Source organism: Perca flavescens, chromosome 22 (genome assembly GCF_004354835.1).
Source record: "Perca flavescens isolate YP-PL-M2 chromosome 22, PFLA_1.0, whole genome shotgun sequence".
NCBI lineage: Eukaryota > Metazoa > Chordata > Actinopteri > Perciformes > Percidae > Perca > Perca flavescens.
The window spans coordinates 4,076,467-4,096,309 of NC_041352.1; the positions used below are offsets into that span (position 1 = coordinate 4,076,467).

At 42.1% G+C, this 19,843-nt stretch overlaps 2 protein-coding genes across 3 annotated transcripts in view; one reads left to right on the forward strand and one right to left on the reverse strand.

The window, feature by feature from the left end:
• Positions 1-12,472, reverse strand: part of plppr4b (phospholipid phosphatase related 4b) — a 33,957-nt gene extending 21,485 nt beyond the window's left edge. The window contains exon 1 of the mRNA XM_028569594.1: positions 12,145-12,472. Coding sequence (XP_028425395.1) covers positions 12,145-12,216 — 72 coding nt within the window. The 5' untranslated portion in view covers positions 12,217-12,472. The remainder of the gene's footprint in view (positions 1-12,144) is intronic.
• A 6,988-nt stretch (positions 12,473-19,460) lies between these two features.
• plppr5b (phospholipid phosphatase related 5b) overlaps positions 19,461-19,843 on the forward strand; it is a 148,977-nt gene continuing 148,594 nt past the window's right edge. For both annotated transcript variants that reach the window (XR_003691498.1, XM_028569178.1), the window contains exon 1: positions 19,461-19,731. The gene's annotated coding sequence lies outside the window, so the exon portion shown is untranslated. The remainder of the gene's footprint in view (positions 19,732-19,843) is intronic.

Here is a 19,843-nt window from a genome sequence, read left to right on the forward strand (position 1 = left end):
AGTTTAAACGGAGATTAGATCTTTTACTGGAGATTAAAAAAAAAAAACACTTGTGTGTACGGAGATCGCTTTTGCCTCAAAACTCCGCAAAACGTAGCAGTGTAAATGTAGCCTGAATCTGCCAACATAAAAGGAGGAAAAGAAGAGTTTGGTCATTGAGTAAAATCATCAGTCATATCCCTTTCGAGCGGGGAATATTCTTTCAAAAGACTTGACACTCACGGAGCTAACATTACAGTCAGAATGGAGAAATAGCAGAGTGATAAATCACAGAGCAGAATGTCTCAATATTCCTTACGCTCCCATTTCTCTGAAAAGCCTGGGCTCCTCTGGGAGAGTTCAGCTCGGCAGAGATGCTCCATTGGCCTACATCTGCTAACACTCTCCTCTCTGTGTCTCATTCTCTTTGTCTCGACTTCATTCCCTCTGTTCCTCTCACATGCAAAGATGCTCTTTCTTTGTCATATATTGTTCTATCTCACTACCAGCCTATTTTCCTTCATGCTGACTGGATCTCTGGTAGAGATGTTCCAATACCTATACCAGTATTGAAAAAGCCTCCGGTACCGCCTAAAATGCTGGTATCGGCAAGTATGACAGTCCCTCCTGGATTTTGTGGCCTCTTTTGTAGATTGTTGTGGCCCAAAATGCCTGATTTCACGGGAGCTTTTGTAAAAAATTTCGATAAAAGTTGCAATGAAGTTGAGGGAGACAGTGAAATTTTTTTTTTGGTATAGCTCTTTAAAATTAAAAAGGAAAATTGTTTTTGGGGAGAATAAAACTACTCTGGGCTGAGTTGTTCTAGTAACCTTACCAACAAGGCTCATGATGCTGCAAATGTTGGTATAATATGAAAATGGCTGGTGGATTTAACACAAAAATTAATAATATATTGAAGGAATCAGATTTGAACATGTGTCAGTGGCTTGTTGATCTTTGTATTGTTAGTTAATTTCCTATCCTGGCCTGGGACACACATTCATACGGTTTGATATAGTAACGTTACGTATTGGACATTAACTTATCATTGCACTTACAATAACAAGCATAGCTGTCCTCAATTTAGGTCATCGTGTCGTCTCATCTCCGGTTATTCCTGCATCCACCGTGTGTGTTGTTTGTGAGTGTGTGTGCGTCAGTAGCGGGGGGGAACTGTATGAGCAGCAGCCCCTCCCCCGCCCGCTGCAGTCAGCCGACAGGATTGAAACAGCAGCCGCTGATTTTAGAGTGAAAAATCGTTACAGCGTACATTGATGTTATAATGTATACACGTTGGCAGGACGGTCCGAAATGTTTCGCACGTTGTACGTTTTGTTGGTAAATGTGAGATGTCCGAGTCTCGTCTTCATATCGGAATTTCGGAAACAAGCTCTCTCTCTCACTCCCGCTTGGTCAGTGGCACTCAGAGTCACATTATACTGACATAAAGTCTGGCACGTGGGACTGCTGGGATTGGTTGAAGTCGCGGGAAACTCCGGTGATTGGTCAAAATTGCGATTCGTACCAAAGTCACAACGAATGGTTGAATTTGCGTGAATTGGCACGATCGCGAATCCTGGAGGGACTGACTGGAGTTTATGCACTGATCCGATACCACATAATTTAGTCCCGAAGAAAATCTACTTAAAGTAGTTTATTCATGTTCTTTTTCCGTTATAACTGTCAAAGTAATCGGAATCGGTAACCGGAATCGGTGTCGGGAAGAATTAAATTGGTATCAGACCATCTATAAGTACCTTCCTATTGTCTCTCTGTTAGTCTGCCTGCCCTGGGCTCATCTGATATGGGATTTTGAAGTCTGACGTGACACAGATATTTATTTTTTTGGATCAAAGGGGGTGGTGATGGCACAGTGGGTATACCACATGCCTTTGGAGTGGGGGACCTGGGTTCAATTCCCACTGCAATACACCAACCAATGTGTCCCTAAGCAAGACACTTAACCCCTAGTTGCTCCAGAGGTGTGCGACCTCTTACGTATATAGCAATTGTAAGTCGCTTTGGATAAAAGCATCAGCTAAATGATATCTAATGTATAATCAAAGCATCTCAAAAGCCGGACCACATCTTGCAGGCTCAGTTTCAACCACAAGATTTGATCCTGGAGAAGCTTTAATAAATGCCAGCAGGTCAGACACAGACAGGACCAATCATGACAATATGAAGGTAGTTTATATGATGATGTCACTCATTATAGGCTAAGATGATGTTTTTGTATACTCTTATTAGCTTCATTAAAATGTTTTGCTGCATATTGCAATGTAAAGCTTTTCGCTGTAAATGTAAAGCAGCAGCTTCGCCAGTAAAATACTGTTTATTTACAGCATACTGTTTTTAAAGTTTGAGGTATTTTACTGTAAATAGACATACAGTTTCTTATATTATTTGAATTTACAGTAATATACTTGCAATTCTCCATATGTTCCTCTATTTTCCCAAGATGCATTGGTATTAACAGTAAAAACCTGTAATCTGTTACATTCCCAGATAGTGATGTAATATTCTTTTCTTCCAGAATATATAGCCATTTCCTGTATAATATTAAAACATATACTGTGAGATTTTAGCTGTAAACTGCCATCAGAGGTCTGCAGTGTGGGGCTACGGATTGATTTAATGGAGAAACATTTGACGTGAATGGTAGTTGTTTACCTAGAAAAGCCCAAGTAAAATATACTGTATGTTGTAACTAATCAGTGGATCTGTGAGGTTTTTGGCGAGAGTAAATTCAGGCTTACAACAGTTTGGGAAATCAGGAAGCGATGCAGCAGTAACGTTGTGGATGGCTAGCAGAAACAAAGCTCCTGGAGCAGAACTGGGTAAAGAAAAGGGCCTTTTGTGGCCGTGTTAGCTCAGTTGGTAGAGCAGGTGCACATATATAGAGCTTTACTCCTCGACGTATCGGCCGCTGGTTCGACTCCGAACTGTGGCCTTTTGCTGCATGTCAATCCCCCCTCTCGTCTTCAGCTGTCTTCAGAGTTTCCAGATGGACTGAGTTACCACCGGAGTACGTCCAGTCTTAAATACCATTTGCTGGCCAAGCATACGGCTGATGCAGAGAACCCCCCCCTCGCCAAAGGCACGCCACGCTGGATGCTGCTGTCATGCACTCATATGTGCCCATCTGTTGTTGCTTGATGGGCATGAGTTTGCCATATTATGCTTTCATCATATTTTTTTGAGCATACGGTACCTTTGAGGTTATTGTTGAGAATATTTCGATTTACTAATTACGTTGATTTTTTATTTTATTATTATAAGTAGTTTTTTTAACATGGCAACATTGTTTAGTTCAGTTCAGTTTAGTTTTTGAAAATATTTTTCACTGCTAATGTTGGCTTTTGGTTTACTATAAAAACCCTGGTGAGCACAGACATGCACACGCAAGCAACGCTACGAAACTTCTCAATGCATACTACACACAGTCCACTCCGCCTCTCTGTCCCGCTGCACTCCTTCGAAAACCTCCAAGCTGAATGAGGCTCTGCAGTCACAACTGTGTACCAAAGTGTCCCAAAGTGAAATACTTAAAGGGTAACTACTGTTTTTTTCAACCTGGACCCTATTCTCCTATGTGTTGTGTGTAAGTGATTGATGGGAGCAACAATCTTTGAAATTGGTCCAGTATTAAGCGAGAACGTTGTAATCGGCAGCCACAGACCAGACTGCAATGTCACCCTATGGGGCAAATGTGCATCGTCTATTTGGTCCACTAAAAGTGCTGTTTTTGCTGAAAGGTTCAGATTATTATTCTAAGTGTCTGACAACATTATGGAAAGGATCTCTACAGAGATAAAAAAAAATCTCTTTAAGAACTTTCTGTTCAACCAGAAATAGCTCTGAAGTCGCTAGCGCTAAACCCACCAGACTCCATAGACTCCATTTAAAAATGGTGTATAGAGCAATTATATTTTCATACATAAATCAGTAAACTATGTATTTATTTCAACCAAAACTAGAGTTGTGATGGTTGGAAAAGTGGAAAGACGACCCAAAACGGCTTTGCATAGTTTTATTTTGTTTCTGTCGACTTTGAATGAAGTCTATTTTACAATGTTAAAATTGTTGTTTATTTACATGGAGTCTTGTGGCTTTAGTGAATGCAATTTTGCAAATGATTTTATGTTTAATAAAAGGATTTTACAGTTTAACAGAAAGGTCGACCTCCTTAGAAATCCTTTCCATAATGTTGTCAGACACTAGCGGCAAAAACAGAACGTTTGTGAACATAAATACAAGCTGGACAATTAACTTACTTACATTGTAGCTTGTTTCTCCGCTACCGACAGCAGCGATCTCGCTTAATACTGGATCAATGTCAAGGTTGAAAAAAACGGTACCCTTTAAGTACGAGTAAAATGGAGAATGATGACAACACTGTTGTAGCAACAAGGAAAAAAAGTGTCACTACCAGCCCTGACCTCGCTGATTCGACACAATCAGTAAAAGTGCACTGGGCCCAATTATCGATAAGGAAACAAGTGATTTAGGGTGTATCTACATCCCTTCATGGCCAACTGTGGCAGTGTGCCCATTTCCACATTTATAAAACAGAACCAGGCGTACACAACTTCATAAGTCTAACCAGAAGAATGAATATGCATATTTCTGTCATGAACCTGCACAGTTTTATGCATCTGGCCTCCGGAAGGTAAAGACTTAGAAACATAGGTCAGGTCATAGCAGGGTAGAACAAGGTTTATGTTCCCACTTTGTCGGGATAACCACATACTCACTGTCAACAATTTTCATTGAGGCTATTTCTTCTGGTGGAAGTCACTTGTTTGTACCCAAAAAACATTCCTAGAGTTGGGGTTCAATAGCATTTTATCAAATTGTATGAAGTATAAAGTATGAAATTGACTTTATCAAATCTGAATCCTTTCAAATCCTTTATCGAATCCTATTAGGGTTACCTTTCAACATATGAAAGGCAAAAACTCAACAGTTTGTAATTAAAGCTCTGAAACTGTAGCTCCAAAATGAGATGAGCAGCAGAATACATGCAACGTTCATACAATGTATCTGAGACAAGCTCTAGGCAAGCCTAGAAATCTAGACGCACCCTAGCGGCAGCAAATTTATTATTTAGCTTGCGAGCTGGAAAAACCAAACTCTGGTCAGGCCAATCACATCGTGTATAGAGTCAGTGGGCGGGGCTTATGACTGATGCTGCTGGGAACAACGGTCTTCTGGAAGACTCTGAAATTATTCTTAAAAAAGGAAGATGTGTTCAGAGTGTTGCCGACCGGATACGGCAAAAGTTGAATCTACCAACTAGCTCCGCTACCTTCTTCGTTGCTCTGCCTGGTTGTAGCGCTATCCTATTACGTGCAGAGGGAATTTGAAAGACAACCGTTTATCCCGCCCCTCGGATTAAGCCCTGTCAATGGTGAGTTCCCAGACCCAACATCTGGACCTGGGTCTGGTTTGTCAGGCTAGTAGCCTGCTGCTCTTTACCAGATACGGACTCCAAATCCTTAAGCTCCTGAATCTCATGTTGATCTGATAGTAGTCTCGCTTTGCCAGACCTTCCTCCACAGCGCTGTGGAGGAGGGTCTGGTTAGTCCACATAGCATTACGGGATGGGAAAAGAACTGTGCTCTGGTTTATTGGCATTTCTTTAAACCAATCAGAATCGTCATTGGCGTTGCTAAGCTATGCACGGTGCCTCTGAAAAATAGTCTCGGGAAGGAACTTGCTTTGGTGGAACGTGTACATTCAAAAGTAGTTTTAGTCGTGCAACAGAAAACTCCGATTGGACAGATAGTCTAGCTAGCTGTCTGGATTCACCCTGCAGAGATCTGAGGAGCAGTTAACCATAGTCCTCAGAAATCAACCGGAGGTTAGAAAGGCAACACAAAGAAAGAGGAAGGAAACGGAAAAGACATGCATCTGGCAGAATTTCCTGCGGCACCAAAGCAATCCTGGAAGTGGAACATGGAGGATATAAAGTAGACTAAGATAGTAACGTAAGATAGTAAAGTAAGTAAATCGGAGAAATTATCAAATGGTGTGATCCGCTGATCGCTCTCAAGGAAGATTCCCCACTCTGTCGGTCCTCTTATGGTACATGAGCAGCACAATGAACTAGAGAAGAGTCAAACTTTCCATGTCATTTTCATATCTTTACAGTATTTATGTTAAGAAGCTAGAGCTGGTTTTGCCGCTGCTGATGTTTAGTCATTCTAACTAGCTAAATATATAAGGAGCTGAGTCCTTTATGTTTTCCATCGCTCTTTGCTAATAAACGTGTGAGTGAGGTGAGATAAAAAGATCTGTTTGCGTGTGACAGCCCTGGGGCTGTTGGCACACTTGGTTCCTGAGGTGTGAACCTACAGCAGCAACACGCTGCCAAAACACAAACATAGAGTCATCCTGAAAAGAAGCTATTTTACTGGCCAGAGTTTTGATAACCTGTCATGGGGAATGATAACGACTAAGGGTGTCATCGAAATTAAGTCACAATCTTGAATATCGATGGAATGGATTCGCCGATACTGCCACGCCCACGTGTCACGTCCGGTCGGCTTGTCAAGCGGAAAAAAAAAACACGTGTCAGTCAACCTCCTCTAACGTAGCTACAGCCAATCAAAAGACAGCGTGGCGACTGCAGGTGCTGGAGACCCGTCGAGACCCATCGACAGAACTCTTCTCTTTCGCTGAAGTGCGTGAAAGTGCGGGAATATTTTGGATTTCCATTGAGTTATGTTGACAACATTCGTGTTGTCGACAAAAAGGCCACAGTTTGCAAGCTCTATGTGCGTGTACCATATTCTGTGTGTTTACCATTGCACATTAGCCCAGCAGCTATTATTCCTTCTGCTTATAGCTTTATCCCAAAAAAACGCACGGTTGAATTTCAGCCTGCATGTTTTGTAGCCTAAACAGAGCAGTTTATATTGGTTAGATTAGAGAGAGCAACAAATTAGGGGACCGCCGTCCACCGAGTCGCCCACTTTGGTCTGCTCAGCTGCTGGTGCTGGCTTGATTGTTTTTTAAGCCCCCAACTAAGCCTTCAAGGCAGCGATGCCTGGAAGACGACGTTGGGGGCTTCAAACACCAAACTCTGTGTGGTGCCAAGGTGCGTCTGCCCTCAGGATTGTCGGAAAACTTTTTTCTTTCTTTTTACTTTATTGACAAATTGTCAAGTTTCCAATTGACTGAAGATATGTTATTGTTACATTATGTTGCTAATAAATGTTTAAAATGTTACAATGTAATGTGGTACATTGCGAACAAAGGTCAGATATTATATTACAGTCCCTCCAGCATTTTTTCAAATACGCCGCACTTTTGCCGCATATATTGCCGCATATATTGCCGATTTCCGCGCAAAATATGCGGGGCTTGCATGATTTCATAATCCCCGCATTTTCGTTGCAAAAAAAAAAAAAGTCCCATAATATATCTTAGCAGAAAGTTCAAAAATGTTGCGTTTACTTCACACTCTGTGAAGTAAACGCAACATTTTCCCCTGTTGCCATGGGAATGTTATGAAGTGACGTGAACATCATCGAAATTTGGAATTTAAGTGTATTATCAAATAGACTATGCAAACTTTCTTGGCAAAGATTGTTGGATGGACATCATACGTAACGATCAAAACATGGCCAACACCGGAGACAGAGAAGGCTACTAACGTCACGTTAAAACACCATTTTTAACACGTTTTCTTTTCGATAACATGTGTGACAGCAAATAGCAAGCAAGATTTAAATATGTTCTATTTTGGCGCTGTGTCTACCAGGGCCATCGGGGTCTGGAATTTCTCGTTTCTGTTTGCGTCCAGATCTCCACTTTCTAATTATAGGCTGACAGGTGTTACACCGAAATCTGTGACTCATCAGAAACTGTGACTTCAAACTAGAGGTGTGAATCTTCACTGACCTCCCGATTCGATTACGATTATCACGTCAGCGATTCAATTAAATTCGATATCTCGATGCATCACGATGCGTCAAATACATTTTTCTATTAAAGCCATGTAGGATATTTAATTCATAACTTTTCAAGCTTCAAAAACCAAACATTCTGCAGTGCTCTAATGCTAAATAAATTGGATGCATAAAACTACAGCACTGAGCACATGGCACTTCCTGAATGTGCAAAACATACCAGAGTATGTAAACAGAAATGTTGTTAGGCCTACATTAAATTGTAAACATAAATGATCGATTATGGCCCGGCCAATTATCGATGCAGCATCGTCCATGTCCACGATTCCATGCATCGATTATTTGATTCATTTCAACACCTCTACTTCAGACGGTACTGCTGAAGACTCTCTGACCGTGCATGATAAACAGGGGGTGAAGAAGAGTGCATAGAAGCGGCGGAATGTTAACATGAATGCATTACAGTGTAACACCGGCTCGGTTCAGGGTAGCCTGCTAGATTTCCGGCTCAGTTAGGGTGCAGATATCATGTGTTTGTATCTGAAATGGCTTTAAAGGGAATGATGTTATTGCAATGGCTGAAAAGGAGATGTGTAACCGTGTGCATTGTCTTTGGCGAACACGTACTTTAGGGTTACAGCTATATAACCTACGGTACATTATGAAAGTAAGTTATGACACAATCAGCACAAGAGCTCCGAGAGTAAACAGGCCTTTTCCTCAGATGCACCGTACGCTCTGTCCTTTATCTCGGCTAATGGCCGTGGCCCTCCCTACCATTATACTTGGGTTTCATCTGTTGTTTTCCCCACTTTTTAGATAACAGTTGTTCAGCCCTCCTCATGCTTCCATTTGTTCCACTTTGGAGGAAAAGCAGCCCCAGGCTTCACAGCGGAGCCTCGCTGCACTTCACCGCTCGGTCCAAACTAAAGTAGAGCAGCCAGCAGTGTTGTGCCGTGTTATGCATGCGCTCTAGTCCACGTCTACAGTTGCATATATTATGTTTGTATGTACTATCACTTTAAGAAGTTGATATTGTGAACATGCCTACACATCGAGCAGAGACACAGCAACATCACCTCTCATGTAGACTGAATGCTAATGGCCACCTGATGAATGGAATTCCAATAGGCACACCGTCAACGTTGCACTTTTGTGAATATGCGGATTTCATATCAGGAAATCATATGACTAGTGACAGGAGTATTTGGGCCTAACTTTCTTCCTATCCCTGCCAGTCTTCACAAGCCACATAACATTTTCATGAAGCTAAATATGTCTTTTAGCTGTGTATGTATTGTTAGCTAAAGTAAAACCGCCATTCATTTTGGCGTCACTTTGACAGTGAATAACTTTACATCTGAAGCGTTTAAAGACTCTATTTGTCCGTTGTTTATTTAGAAAGAAACACGACAATGTATAAAGGGCTCCATTACCTTGTACCTCACGTTATGGCTCCGTAGCAGACGTTTTTGTAAAAATAGGCTAACGATTGTGTCATAAACACGCAACTTTCTGTCGCACAGTAGAGGAATTACCGTACAGTACAGGAGAAGCTTGCAAGCAGTTTGGACTTACATTAGCTGTTTAGGTTTAATTACTAGTACTAAAAACTAGCATTTTAGTTAGCAATAATTAGCATGTGCCTATGTTATCTCCTTACATATACCTACGCTCTCCGTCTCTGTAAGATTGGGAATGATTGAGATTTCTCTCGGCACAGCTACCAGAAGACTTCACACTTTCAGACAGGTTGCTGACCTCACATCTACGTCTTTGAGTTCAGTTGGAGGCTGCTCAGTGACGCTCAGCCATCACCGGAAAAGTGACTTCTAATGTCCTTCACTGGTCTCCGTCCAAAGCGACGGGATCTGTTGGTCCATTCTTATATACTGTCTATGATTTCATGACACAGGCGCAGCATGTAAAGCGCTATCTTTAGTTAAAGAGATTCTTTGATAAAAGAAAACCACTTAGTGCTTAATAATATAAAAGTGCCAAACCGATCAAACAAGAATGTCTGAATTCAGCCAATGTCAAACCCTTGCTTCAACGCGAGGTCTTTTTTAACCCCTCTTTACATCACGGTGTGGTGTTAGATCTGCTTCATACTGACCCTAAAGCTTTCAGCATTAAGAATTCTTACGGCAGGTGAAGAGCCCTGAGTCCTGATTGCAGAGGTACGTTTGTAAATCTGTCCGGGGAGGGGGGGATGGATCGTTATTGGCGCGCTCTGATCTCCTCTCTACATCTAGTGTGGGACGTTCCAGTCACGGCTGACAGGAGAGCGGGATGGGATTGAGCTTAACGGGCCACCCGCTCAAACACACACACACACACACACACACACACACACACACACACACACACACACACACTCGAGGAATGAGCCTGAGTGGGCCTAATTATATGCACAAGTGCAAGTTCAGTGAGTTCACTGAGTAGAATTAACTTTCAGCATTGGCCTAGTTTTAAAAAAATCTTTCAGTGAACCGGAGCTGTGGCGATTTGAAAAGCTCGAGGCTGACATTTCTCGTTCAGGCCCATTAATTGTAATGAGAGCGCATTGAAATGTAAATGGATGGTTCCAACAACCAAAACCAAATGGAGGGAATCCCCTATCTATGTCGGCGCTGCGAGAGGAATCCACGGGAATGGTGCAGCCATCCCAACAGCGTCCATCATACAGTATCAGATGCAGCTCTATAATATATGATGATGCCAGTGTGATTGGAGAGCCACAGGCCAGCGGTGAATTAGAGCGTGCATAAAGAGCACAGCAGGGGAACAGTGACAGTGCCCAGAAGTTGCGTGCCATCTGTACCTAAATGTTTGAAATCATCGGCCCATTTCCATTAGTTTTCGATGAACTTTTGAACCTAACGTGTACAAAATCATCCGAGGACTCTGGTTGACTGGTCCCACGAAAGACTCTGTTGCGGCTAAGGAGTCCCTCATCCACATCCATCATGGCTGCACTATCCTGGCTGTCACCACACACTCACTTGGCAGTGCCTTGTGCTGCACATAATCAGTCCTTCCAGAAAAATTTGTTTTTTTTGTGATTGTAGCAGGCAAAATCCTTGATTACTGCGGCACGTTTTCTTAAAAAATGCGATGGAATATGCCGGATATTTAAACCATTTTATGCGATGAAATTGCGGGAACTTGCAAAAATTGCGGGAACTTGCTTGTTCGATGAAAAAGAGAAAAAGAAAAATGATTCCCCCAACACCCTGCTTTTCAATGATGTCCACGTCACTTCATAACGTCACTTCATAACGTCACTTCATAACGTTCCCATGGCAACAGGGGGAAAATGGCTGCTCTTGTGTGAAGTAAACGCAACATTTTTCAACTTTCTGCTAAGATATATGTGACTTTTTTCCAACGAAAATGCGGGGATTATGAAATCATGCAAGCCCCGCATATTTTGCGCGGAAATCTGCACTAATGCGGCGAAAGTGCGGCATATTTGAAAAAATTCTGCCCCTGCATAAATATGCGGACTTTGGCTGATCATGCATTGAATTATGCGATCGCATAATCACGTTTTTCTGGAGGGACTGCATTGTGTCCATATACTGTTATTCTACTTACTTACTGTTTGTGTGTGAAATCATGTGTTGACGCTGCAGACATTTCCAGCACTGGATTGTAACTATTATGCAAATGATGTTTGAATGTATGATCTTAAGGACTGTTAATAATCTGTTGGAAAAGTTAATCAAACAAATGTCTGTATCTATGTGTGTCCATGTGCTCTTCCTTCACTGTGTCACACACATATAGAGACAAATGTCTTTTGTCTCTGTATGTGTGAATCCATACAATATGTTGATCCAACTGTTAGAATAGCAGCCCTGTACTGTGGGAACAGCTAATATCAGTTTTGTTGGGACATCAATGATAGATGAATAGCCTACAGTAGCAACATGTAGCCTAACAAATGCACGCAGTAGTGCATGCCAGTTGCAGTACAGGTGGCTCCAGTGTACAGCTAATAGATTTATGGCGTGATATATAACTATCATTGTAGTGGAGGAGAACGCACCATATGCACATGGAAATTGCCTTTTATTTGCGACAGCATTCTTTATATATTAAAACAGCATCGGTCGAGTCATATGAAGCTGATCGTCATCGGAAGCCCATCTCTCAGTCTGGATCTTAGTGATGGATCAGACGGCAGACGGGGGACTGGGTGGGGGGGGACGGGGTGGGGGGGCATGCAGAGTGAACCCACCTCTACAAAATAGAAACAGGGCAGCAGGCTGACGCTGTCTTTGGTCGGGATCCCCTTCTCTCTCGCAGACATGGTCAGGCCTCTCAGTGTCGAAAGAGATCCAAGATGTGACTGAGGGTATAGACGGCCGAGCTCTCCGGGCGTCCTGCCGGGATCAGGAGCGCGCCATGCCTCCGTGCCGTGCCGAGCCGTGCCGTGCCGTGCTGAGCGGAGCGGGAAGCGGCTCAGTGTCCAGCCCAGGACTCCCGGTACACACAGACCCGCTAGAGCGGCCCTTTAGCTCTACTCGCGGGAAGCCCGGAGATCGGTTGTGTGCATGTCTTCCGATGAGCTGTCAGGTAGAGGACGGAGCCGCACGGACGGAGGGAGGGAGGGAGGGAGGGAGGGAGGAGAGGGAGAGGGAGCGCAGGCGCACTGGGGAGGGAGCAGTGGCGGTTCTAGGGCAAGGGTGGCCAGTGCTACTCCAATGAAGCCTCAACCCCCCAACCCCCATAAAGATGGGATATTGAGATCTCCACTTCTGAGCAGAATTTAAATTTTCCACGTCAAACGCTTCATTTTCTGCAAACATTTGTGTTGCAATTGTCTTCATTTATGTAAAGGACCTTATGGCGCCTATGTTCAACAGTGAGTGATGCAGCGCCACCATGTGGACACCAACAGGACCTTTCGCACATCTGGTCACACAAAAACTATATTTTCATGTACGCATCTTGCAATATTGACACAGCCGGGGCGGCTGTGGCTCAGTGGTAGAGCGGTTGTCTGCCAATCAGAAGGTTGGTGGTTTGATCCTTGGCCCTGCAGTCCCATGTCAAAGTGCCCTTGGGCAAGACACTGAACCCCAAGTTGCCCCTGAGTGTAAATGTGTGTGACTGATTATCTGATGAGCAGGTGGCACCTTGTACAGCAGCCTCGGCCACAGTGTACGAATGTGTGTGAATGGTGAATGGTTCCTGTACAATGTTAAAGCGCTTTTAGTAGTTGTTGAGACTAGAAAAGCGCTATATAAGAACAGTCCATTTAATGTTCAGTGTTTGCCAATTGTTTGATCTTTTTTGCCTAACACACGTTACAATATTCCAACTACATTTTAAAGTAACATTTAGAATGCAGCACTTTTACTTTTAGAGTATTTTTTTATAATACTTCAATTAAGGCTCTGAATATTTCTTAGGTCCCATATTCTGCTCATTTTCAGGTTCAGACTTGTATTTTAGGTTTTTGCTAGACCAGGGGGGTCCAACTCAACTTCACTGAGGGCCACACTGGAAAATAAGAATCACATCAAGGGCCAGACATGTATGGTTCAAATCATTGGTATGCTTTTATTTCATCGATAAAAGTCAAACATCTTTGACTGTTTCATTACATGTCTCATATATTCTTCTCACTGACAGCTTGGTCGAAATAAAGCCCCAAAAAAGTAACTTAGCCAATCAAAGATCAAAGCGCCAAAAAAAATCGGGAAAACGTTTGAAGAAAAAACGTGCCAAAATACGTTGGGGAATAAATGGCAAAAACATTTTTAAAAAAAGAGTCAAAAGTGTCAGCAAAAGATACAACAACTTCAGAAAAAGCCACAAAACGTTGAAAAAGCGACAATAATTAGTTGAGTCAAAATTTATTGTGGACCCAAATTGATCTGCGGGCCGGATCGAAATCTGCCAGGGGCCAGATTAGGCCTGCGGGCCTTGAGTTTGACACGTGTGTGCTAGAACATGTTTACAAGTTTAATGTTCAAAAACCACTTTGGTCACGTCAGTCTGAATGTACCAGCTGTACAGTATTTCCCCTCTGTCTAAACAGTCCGTTTTAGTCTCTTTAAGCCCCCATTCCGAGAAAAAAAAGCCCAGTCTGCAGTGATTGGTCGGGTCTTCCACATGTGCGCTCTCAGAGTCTCTGCACTGTCATTGCAGCCGGGGAATGACTACAACGGCACTTTCTACATATATATATATATACAGTACAGGCCAAAGGTTTGGACACACCTTCTCATTCAATGCGTTTCCTTTTTATTTTCATGACTATTTACATTGTAGATTCTCACTGAAAGCATCAAAATTATGAATGAACACATATGGAATTATGTACTTAACAAAAAAGTGTGAAATAACTGAAAACCTGTCTTATTTTTTAGATTCTTCAAAGTAGCCACCCTTTGCTTTTTTATTAATAAGGGACAAAATTCCACTAATTAACCCTGACAAAGCACACCTGTGAAGGTAAAACCATTTCAGGTGACTACCTCATGAAGCTCATTGAGAGAACACCAAGGGTTTGCAGAGTTATCAAAAAAAGCAAAGGGTGGCTACTTTGAAGAATCTAAAATATAAGACATGTTTTCAGTTATTTCACACTTTTTTGTTAAGTACATAATTCCATATGTGTTCATTCATAGTTTTGATGCCTTCAGTGAGCATCTACAATGTAAATAGTCATGAAAATAAAGAAACACATTGAATGAGAAGGTGTGTCCAAACTTTTGGCCTATACTGTACACAGTATATAGTATAGTTGTGACATCACAACCGTACAGAAGTCCTGGTTTAAAGACACTGTTTCTGAATACAGGCTGTGTGCATTTCTGTGTGGACTGAGCATTTTGATACTTTCACAGTGTTTATATAGCACCTCAACCTGCCTCTACAATCAAAGGAGGAAATGGAAATCTCCATACATCCCTAGGAGCGATGCCGCAGTTGGCTGTCTGGTAGTGAATTGCAGAGCTGGAATAATTACTTTTTGTCATTTCCAAACACAGTGCATAGTGTTTCTGTCGACAGTGCAAACACACAGATCCAAGTAGAACAAAGGAGAACTCCTGTGAACATCTGTGGGTTTTTCTGCAGTCAGCTGGAGATCACACACAACAACATGCTTGAATTTGCCAGATGTACGGGGGAGAGACGGAGCCAATATTGAGCTACCTTGCAGAACTTGTAGTCAGTTTGACTATTGCTGGTGTTACGTATACCAGTCGCTATGGTTATTCATAGGCGTAACTTACAGGAGGGTACATTTATCTTCTCTTTTTATTGCCTTTTTCGAAGTTTTTGGCGCTTTTTACAAAGTTTTTTTGTGCCTTTTCTGATATTTGTAGCCTTTTCATGTTGAATTGAAACAATTTTGTTGCTTTTTTTCTGAGGTTAATGTTGCTTTTTCAATGTTTTTGTCTCTTTTCGAGGTTATTGTCACTTTTTTTGCCTTAACACAGTAATTCTATTAAATTCCATTTAACACTGCAGACGGACTGCTCTGCTTTCTTTACAGTATGTTGGTAAATGCCTTTCTATATTGATAATTTGGTGACAAAATTTGAGTGAGTTAAGTTAGTTGGTAAAATGGTAATATAATAACCTAAACAGGTTAACCATGCAGCACAGTCATGAGACATAGGACTGTCAAACTATGAACATATTCAATCGACATAAGTACTAGTAAATATTTGTATTCATATGCCAGGTATACATAACATGTACACTCACATTCAAACCTATGGTTTCCAACTGTCAGTCCATACTGGCGTCTGGTATGAAAGATATGATGTGTTTTTACCAATCTATTTTGCAGTATACAATATTCTACAGTTATGATTGATCAGAGTGTATCTAATTTAGGGCCAAATTAATTCTAATGCTGATCAGGTCCCACACAGATATTTGTTAATATTTCATAATGTCTATGTAAAACGAGCAGCATCTGCGTTCAAAAGACCATACTTACATGTGGTAATTAACATTATGTGTGTGTGTGTGTGTGTGAAGCTATCATCACAGAGTCTTTGCTGCAGTGTGTGGTTTAACACCTCAGCTTTGACACACGAGCTGCTCGCCAACGTTTCCTCCCACTGCTCCATGACTGCTATCCTGGGAAATGGACACCACATGCACAGTCTGTGTGTGTGTGTGTGTGTGTGTGTGTGTGTGTGTGTGTGTGTGTGTGTGTGTGTGTGTGTGTGTGTGTGTGTGTGTGTGTGTGTGTGTGTGTGTGTGTGTGTGTGTGTGTGAGTGAGTGTGAGAGAATAGGAGTCTTGTTGCTGCTGCTGGAACAGACACAAATAGGGGCAATGCTGCCTTCACGGTCCACTCTAAGTTTCAACATCCAGCCACCAACTTTTTGTTAAGTTTTTAAGTTTTCTCAAAAATTGAAATGCTAATAATTAATCTAACATATTAGCAAATATAAATCAGCGTTTTTTGTGAAAAAAACAAACCACAATGATAGGTTTACTGGCCCAAGTTCATCCTAAGGATTCACTGTGCCACATGTCTTTTTTAACATCAAAACATGATTTGTAAAATTGTGGCAACAGTTATCATTCTATGCACTAAAAATTTAAGTATAAAGGCTTTAGACCGCCCAAAAAGTATTGTAGGTCCAGTTTAATAAGTAACTTGTATACAAAATGTTATACAATATATGTAGGCGGGGGTCCCTGCTCTGTTTCTCTCTCAGTTAAGGGGTCCTCAGACCAATGCTCCAAGACAAAAGACATTCTGTTGATGACAAATAATGTCAAACGTGAGTTACATTGGGAGAGAATTAAAAATGATTGTTATTATTACGAGATATCCTTCCACTTTAAAAGACATACTTATTGTCAGAAATGAACGGTTATCAATGCACAGTACACTAGTATTCATGTTAAATGATGCAGGCCCTGCAGTGGGTATCAGGCTGTGCCACAGTGTTGGAATGTAACTAAGTACATTTACTCCAATACTGTACTTAAGTACCAAATGTTGAGGTATTTGTACTTTACTTGAGTCTTTTCTTTTCATGACAGTTTCTACTTCTGCTCCGCTACATTTCAGAGAGAAATATTGTACTTTTTAATCCACTACATTCATCTGTTACAGCTTTAGTTACTAGTTACTTTACACATGAGATGATTAGACCATTAAACAGACAACTGGTTGGATCCTTTACACTTTCTACAATGGGAGGAGTAGGCTAATTTCCTCCTGAACAGGTAAGCATTAACTTCAGGCTAATTTATTACAGCTACTAGGGGCGGCCATTTTATGTCATTTCAACATTTGTGTACTCACTTTGAATTATATAGCTGGAGTACCAGAGTTGGTTACTCGCAAAAACAACTGAGACACAGCATTCAACTTTATGCAAATGAGCAGCGGGCGACTCAACACCCCACTTTGTTAAGATAAGATGAGATAAGATAAGCCTTTATTTCCTCCTATCAGAGAAATTTGTCTTGGGCAGTCGAGAACAATGATGCCACGTAACGCGTTACTAGGAACAAACCAGTAATCAGATTAAAGTTAGTTATCCAAGTCAGTGTGCATCACTATTTGTCATTTTCCTTAGTAAAAATATATATTTTTGCTTTCTTCTTGCGTCTCGGGGAGTGAAGTCACGTATGCGACAAGTCACGTTTTCAGCATGTGGACAGTTCATGTGTACCACGCAGCGACACAAACGTAAACAACAATGGAGGGAGGAGAGAGATGCGCGTTTTCTAGCTGGAAATACAGTCGCTATTTAGAGTTTGTGTCAGCTAAAGACGGCAGTATTAAAGTGATGGTTCGGAGTAATTTACCCTAGGGTCCTTTTTCACCATGACCTCGAGCCAAACACCCCCCCAGAAGCTTTTTTCACCTGGATCTAACATTGGACGAGTTAGCGTGGAGTAGCGCTATCAGCTGAATAGCTTAGCGCAGGGGCTAATGGACCCACATTTGTATCTCGTAAATGACCCCACTACTAATGCCCAAAATGATACCAAAGGTCTACACTAGTACAAATAGGTTATGGACTCATAAAACCATGGATTGGAAAGTTTGTAAGTACACCAGAAGTTTATGTACACTTGCCTGCTCTCTTCTGCTCTCTGTTGCTGCTACTGCTGCTGCCTGCAGTTAGACGAGTGCTTAGGGCTGTCTACAAATTACTACACCGAAAAGAGATACAACAAAAATAGTTATTCATTTAATGATTAAATAAGGTAATGTCTCCAAACTTACCTCCGTTATTACTTGTCTCCTGCTAGTTATATTACAGTACTTACTTTAAAAAAATAAGTTAAATTAAAAAATATTTTTGTTGCATCTCTTTTCGGTGTTGTAATTTGTAGACGGTCCCTAAGCACTCGTCTCACAGCAGCAACAACAACAGCAGAGAGCAGAAGCCAGCAGGCAAGTGTTATTTACATAAACTTCTGGTGTACTTACAAACTTTACAATCCATCGTTTTATGAGTCCATAACCTATTTGTACTAATGTAGACCTTTGGTATCATTTCGGGCATTTTTAGTGGGGTCATTTACGAGATACAAACGTGGGTCCATTAGCCCCTGCGCTAAGCTATTCAGCGGCAAACGCTACTCTACGCTAACTCGCACAATGTTAGACCCAGGTGAAAAAAGCTTCTGGGGGGGTGTTTGGCTCGAGGTCATGGTGCAAAGGACCCTAGGGTAAATTACTCCGAACCATCACTTTAAGGTCCGTTGTACACTCTGTGCTGGTGGCGACTACGTCAAATTTGAAGAAACATTTGGAGTCGCAGCGCTGCAGTCAAACTTACAGAGCAAGTCCCAGCCGGTGGAGCAAAGCAGAGAGCAGGAGGTCCCCCACCACCCAAACAACAAAAGCTGGACTTTGGTGCAAAACCAGTGAGTGAGGGAGAGTTGAAGAAGTTGGTTGGGCAGTAGGCCTATGTTGTAGAGGAAATGCTGCCCTTAAACACGGTTGACTCGCTCTCTTTCGTGCCATAATAAACCAGATCCTTACTACTGGCAACGCTGAGCTACCTCACAGCAAACCGGTTGGCATTTTTATGTTGAGGCTGTGGGGGTGTTGTCGGCAGCTGCTGAATGTAACTAATAAAGTAACTTGTAATCTAACTTCGTTACTTTTAAAATCAAGTAATCTGTAAAGTAACTAAACTACTTTTACAATCAATTAATCTGTAAAGTAACGAAGTTTCAAAGTAACTGTGGCAACACTGGTCGAGAATACCAAGGATGCTTTTTTTTGTTCTCTCAACTGCCCAAGTCAAAATTTCCTTCCTCTCCTGCACTGAAATAGTTTTTTCTTCTTCTATTACATGTACTTTATATCTTCTCTTTGTGCAAATAAACTAAACTAAACAAGAAGAGCTCTCATTGGCATTTTTTTTTTCTATTCAAACTCCATGTCCCTGTGCTTGTAATTTGTACAAAGTAACAATGATGCAGCTCTCGGAAGTTCACGCCTGCTGAGGTTTTAATTTTTTTCGTTGACTTTCACTTCATGTATTTACAGTGTATTGCTGGGCGACTTCTCTGTTTTACCTTACTTCACTCATGACTTGAAGGCAGCATCCACCTCAGCCTACCACGGACTGACCTGAGCCGCGCATGCGTCTGAGCAAAACCCTCGTGCATGCACCACCACCAAGGAGGATCCGGTAATTAAACCCAGCAAAGTGTGGAGGGAATAGCCGGGAGCTAGCGGAGCCGGTGTTAGCTGCACAGCAGGCAGCGGACATTGTCGCTGTGTGAACCCTGAACCGGTGCCGTGTGCTGCTGTTGTTTAGCCGGCTGAGACTCCAGAGAGGCTGCACAAACTCTTGGAGCTGTCCAAGGTAGGGAACTCTCCCGCTGCCCCCCGTCCACCGTCCCCCGGTGTGCTTCAGCTGTGTAGCCGCCTTGTCCGCACCGCTGAGCGGCTCACACGAGCAGGAAGCAGCGGTGTCC